We start from the raw sequence: 5,325 nt of genomic DNA, 5'->3' as shown, positions 1-5,325 counted from the left end.
CTGAGCAGTTTCATGAAGAAACTAGGCATAGAAGAAAGGGTTTGACTTCTTGCCTTTAATAAGTTTCTAAAGCTAAGAAAGACTAAAGTGCTATTCTGGGTTACCATGGAAAGAGCTTGATTTATCTAACTGTTTTTGCACTGTAGACAAATGAAAGAGATTAACCATACAAAATTACTACTTGTTTGGAAAGTTGTCAGTTTTATTGACCCAAATTTGCAAAATAAGTGGGTTTATCTAGATTCTAGAACATATCTATGTTCATTTTCAGTTAAAAATAAGGTGCCTATCCATCAAGGTTTGCACCTGTAGCTCCTGGTTAATTTAGTAACACCACGTCTCACAGTTCACTCTCAAAACTGCATTTGGACCCTAAATTGCAATGTCACCCCCGGTTATAAGTATTTATAGCTGGCAACTGGCTGAAAAAAAGGTGACCTGGAGTCTGAGGAAGGGACTGGGGAACAAACATTTCCGTTGGCTCAACACACCCAGCCTGTGCTGCGCTGGACACCTAGAGGACCTGTTTCAGAACTAAGAGGTGGGGCATTTTGCTAGGAGGAAGCCCAGGTGTTTCAACCACTTCCTGAACAAGCTCTGGGTAAAACTACAAAGAGGTTGGGGTGGGGGTGAGCTCCTCACCCAGCCATCTGCTGTCTTCCTAACCTTAGGTAGTCACATAAGTCATCTGACCATCAATTTCCTTATCTGTAAAACTAGGATACTAATGTTTACCTACAAAGGTTGACTTTCTTATTTAACAGTGGCCACTATTATTCTACTGCACAGAAGAAAGTAGAAGTTATGACAGAGCAAACTGTGCTGATCAAGGCTCATAATAATCCTAACAGCCACCATTTATGATCCAAGTACTCAAGTAGTCAGTGCACAGTATGATTTCAAGATGAGAAAACGAATTCTTGGAGAGAGAACTTGCACAAGGTCACACAACTCATAAATGGCTGGGGAAAGACTGACCCAGGAAGTGGTTCAAAGCCCGCGCTCTCGCTACATAAAGTATATTTATTTAAAGGGAGAAAGCGGCAAGCCTCCGGCCGGGCTCGTGGGACTCTGTACCCAGTGCTCTTTTCTCTTTTCATTATCCCGGCACAGCCCGTCAGCAACCCACGGTGGAAGAGGATCAAACACAACAAAGGGCGGGGGGACAGTTGGAAAACGGGTCTAAGTCCCATAAACCGAGATGAGTGGACCCCAGCAAATCACCAGGCGATGAGATCGAGTGTTCTCCCTTCAGCCCAGAAGACAGGTCACCTTTGAGACTTGTTCCCTTGGCGGGGAGGAAGCATGGAGCCCCCGGGTCTGGCTAAGAGCTTACGTAAGGCCAGATGGCGGCTGCACCCCGATCTCCCATGGGTGTGTGCAGAGCCCCCGGCCCGGGGAAGCTTCCCCCGGGTCCACGCCCTCCGCCTCTCGGCCGGGGTCCGCGGGAAAGCCGGGGACCCCCCAGCCCGGCGCCGGCGGCGTTCGCGTTGGGCGGCGGCGTCGTCTCGCAGCCACCCAGCTTCCCGGGGGAGGAGCAGCGCATCGCGCAAGCATCCGGGAGCGGCGGAGGGGGCGGGAGGAAAGGCGAGAGGAGGAAGCGGGATTTAAACGAAAGGCGGTGACGCCACACAAAAGATTTCTATAGGCTCCAGGGAGGTTACGGCCGAGGCGGCGGCGGCGAGCCCGGGGGCGAGGCGCGGACGGGAAGAGGACAGCCTCCTGCAGCCCCGCGGGCGGCGGCGCACCCACGGCCGCGCTCCGAGGTGAAGCCGCGCGCGGAGAGGAAGCGGGTGTTTTCCCCTCTGCTTCTCGGCCCCCGCCCTTCCTTTCGGTTTCTCCCCGCTCGCTCGGAAGTTGGTGGTTGACAAAAATGGCAGGAGCCGGGGCCCGGGCCGGTGGCCGCAGCGCCGCGGGGACCTTCTGAGTTGGCTTTGCCGCTGGGGAGACGCGCGCAGGGGCGTCCGATGCGCGGGGCCCGGGGCCTCGGGAGAGCTCAGCCGCTGCGGGCCCGAGAAGAGCAGGCGACCGGGATGGACTCGCGCCGACAGCCCCCGGCGGGCCGCCGGGCGCGCGGTCTGGGAGGGCGTGCCGCCGCGGCGCCGGGCCGCGCTCTGTGAACCGGCGAGGCGGGAAAGGGCCGCCGCGGCGCCCGGCACGCCCGGGCGTGGCGGGCGGTCGAGAGCGCGAGCGGGGCGGCCGCTGTGCGCAATCAGTGCAGGCTCCCGCCCGACTCTGACTCGGCGGAGCCGCGACAGTGCCGGCCACACCCTCGGCCCTGCCGCCGCCGTCGCTTCCCGAGAGCGGGAGGCAGGAGATGCGCCCGGGGCGGCCGCGCGTCGCAGAGAAGCAGCTCCGACCGCCGTCGCGGGGAAGTGCCACCTGGCGGGGTCACGGCGCCTGAAGCCCACGTGCGCCGCGGAGCCCGAGGTGGCCTCGAGCGCGGCGGCTGACAGCACAACCAGCCGGAGCCGCCGCCCGCGCTCCTCCCCGAGGAAAGGATTTTGATTTAAAAGAAAGGAAGGAAGGAAGGACAACTCCCAGCTTCCCCGCCCCGGCGGCCGGGCCGGGTCATGCCCAGGAAGGCGGCAGCGGCGGCCCAGCAGAAGGGACTTTCCTGGTAGCCGGGCGGCGAGGAGCGCGGACTGTGAGTTTGCTCTGCCCCGGTTCATGGTTCCTGCAAGCCCTCTAGGAGTCCGAACGCCGCAGCCCCTCCCCGCGCCCCTTAGAGCCTCCTTCGTTCCCTGGCCCTCGGGCCCGCCCCGCGCCGCCCGGGCTCCGGCCGCCGCAGCCCCGTGCCCTCTGCCCGCAGCGGTGGATGGCATGATGGTGCGGGGAAGGGATCGCGGCCTTGGCCAGCTGAGACGCGACGGCCGCGGGGGCGGCGGTGGTAGTGGGCTCCCCAGCGGCATGCCAGTGCCCCCCGGGCGCGATGGCTAGCGGCAGCGCTGGGAAGCCCACTGGCGAGGCGGCTTCTCCGGCCCCTGCGAGCGCTGTCGCCGGAGCTTGCCCGCAGCCGCGGAAGAGGCTGGTGTCCGTCTGCGACCACTGCAAGAGCAAGATGCAGCTGGTGGCTGACCTGCTGCTGCTGTCGAGCGAGGCGCGGCCCGTGCTCTTTGAGGGTCCCGCCTCCTCTTGTGCCGGTGTCGAATCCTTCGAGCAGTGCCGGGACACCATCATAGCGCGCACCAAGGGGCTCTCCATCCTCACCCACGACGTGCAGAGCCAGCTCAACATGGGCCGCTTCGGGGAGGCGGGGGACAGCCTGGTGGAGCTGGGCGACCTGGTGGTGTCGCTGACTGAATGCTCGGCCCATGCGGCCTACCTGGCGGCCGTGGCCACGCCGGGCGCGCAGCCCGCGCAGCCGGGCCTGGTGGACCGCTACCGCGTGACGCGCTGCCGCCACGAGGTGGAGCAGGGCTGCGCGGTGCTGCGCGCCACACCGCTGGCCGACATGACGCCGCAGCTGCTGCTGGAGGTGTCGCAGGGCCTGTCGCGTAACCTCAAGTTCCTGACGGACGCGTGCGCCCTGGCCAGTGACAAGTCGCGGGACCGCTTTTCGCGTGAACAGTTCAAGCTGGGCGTCAAGTGCATGAGCACGAGCGCGTCGGCACTGCTGGCCTGTGTGCGCGAGGTGAAAGCGGCACCCAGCGAGCTGGCCCGCAGCCGCTGCGCACTCTTCAGCGGGCCCCTGGTGCAGGCGGTGAGCGCCCTGGTGGGCTTCGCCACCGAGCCGCAGTTCCTGGGTCGCGCGGCGGCCGTGAGCGCCGAGGGCAAGGCGGTGCAGACCGCCATCCTGGGCGGCGCCATGAGCGTGGTGTCGGCCTGCGTGCTCCTGACCCAGTGCCTCAGGGATCTGGCGCAGCACCCGGACGGGGGCGCCAAGATGTCGGACCACAGGGAGAGGCTGAGGAACTCGGCCTGCGCCGTGTCTGAAGGCTGCACCCTGCTATCTCAGGCTTTAAGGGAGAGGTCTTCGCCCAGGACTTTACCGCCAGTGAATTCCAATTCTGTGAATTAGCACCCCCCTCCCATACCCCTTCTTCCACCCCCAGACTAAAGGAAGATACTTACTCTCTACTCCTCTCCATTTATACCAAAGAAATCATAGGTGAAGCCGCCCCCTACCCCCCATGTTAAATGCTCGAGAGGAATCTTCCAAAGGGCAGGGCCATGCACACACCTTACATGCGCACTCGGAGGGCCGAGATGTCCACCAGCAACGCAGTAGGGACTGGGCGATGGAAGATGTATATCTGCTGGTTGCAGCATTATCCAGCCAACCCCTATCCCAGCCCATCTTCCGGAATTTCTCAACTAAATTTTATTATTAATTGGGCAGGAAGGAGGTCATGGGTTCATTTTTTTTTTTTTTTCATAATTAAAAGAAAGGTTACCTCAGTTTTCACTCCTTAGACATGGATGTAGCTACCTTTTTTGTATGTTGTTATTTTTTTTTAAGCAATCGTGTTGAATTGGGAGCATACTTGGTGTGGAAAGAGTATGACTTGGCCATGTGATTTGCAAATGGGGGGAAAGCTACTGTGAGCGTGTGTTTTATTTTTTAATTTACACTATAGAGTGATTATTTTTCCCCCAGTGTCAAGTTTTTACCTTGCATGTACTGGAGTATTTATTTCATCTATTAAAATGTTATGTTTCTCAGATGGCTTTCTGCAATTATTGTTGATATTTCAATAATTGTAATTTTGCATGCTGCATGTCAGGTATGGACAGGGACTATGGAAAGGCTACTTCAGTAGTAGAGGGTGGATTCCCCAATTCCCAACCTTTCTACTTTTTCCTCAAGAATTACGCATTTGAGCAGCCTAGAACTCAAGAAGAGACTTATGTGCCAGAAAAATTCTATTTTTAAAGGCAGGTGACACAAATGTGATTGGACAGTGCTCCAGACTGGCTGTTAGTAGGGGTTCTTGTCTTGAGTCTAGTTTCTCCTGGAAAGTAGTTTAGTTCCCTTTGTCTCATCTTTTTTTGTCTAGCTCATCTTTCCATCAAAATAAGCGGTGGTTCAGGCTGACTGAAGTCTGTTCGGTATTCTGCTTGTCATTTTCAGACTAAAGCACTTCCTAATCCTGTGTAGTATGCCAGCCTTCCCAACTCCAAGGATCTTTGTATGAACTGTAAAGGTAGTATATGTCAAGAGAGAGTATGTAGCATCTTTAATGTAGACAGGTCTATTCAGACAATATCCTCATGGTTTTAGAAAAAAGAGGGGTTCTAGACCGTTTAATAGAGGAAGTGGTATTCTGGAAGTGTTAAGAACTTTCTGGAGTCACAGCATAATAGCAGGCAAAGGGCTTATTT

At 57.7% G+C, this 5,325-nt stretch overlaps 1 protein-coding gene across 1 annotated transcript; it reads left to right on the top strand.

Annotated features, from left to right (window-relative positions):
* Positions 1–2,111: 2,111 nt before the first annotated feature.
* TLNRD1 (talin rod domain containing 1) lies at positions 2,112–4,624 on the top strand. The gene has a single exon (XM_063090928.1). The coding sequence runs from the start codon at positions 2,933–2,935 to the stop codon at positions 4,019–4,021; it is 1,089 nt and encodes a 362-aa protein (XP_062946998.1). The 5' UTR covers positions 2,112–2,932; the 3' UTR covers positions 4,022–4,624.
* Positions 4,625–5,325: the final 701 nt, after the last annotated feature.

Source organism: Cynocephalus volans, chromosome 3 (assembly GCF_027409185.1).
Source record: "Cynocephalus volans isolate mCynVol1 chromosome 3, mCynVol1.pri, whole genome shotgun sequence".
Classification (NCBI taxonomy): Eukaryota; Metazoa; Chordata; class Mammalia; order Dermoptera; family Cynocephalidae; genus Cynocephalus; species Cynocephalus volans.
The sequence above is the reverse complement of the archived record's forward strand: the minus strand, read 5'-3'. Positions and strand labels throughout refer to the sequence as shown.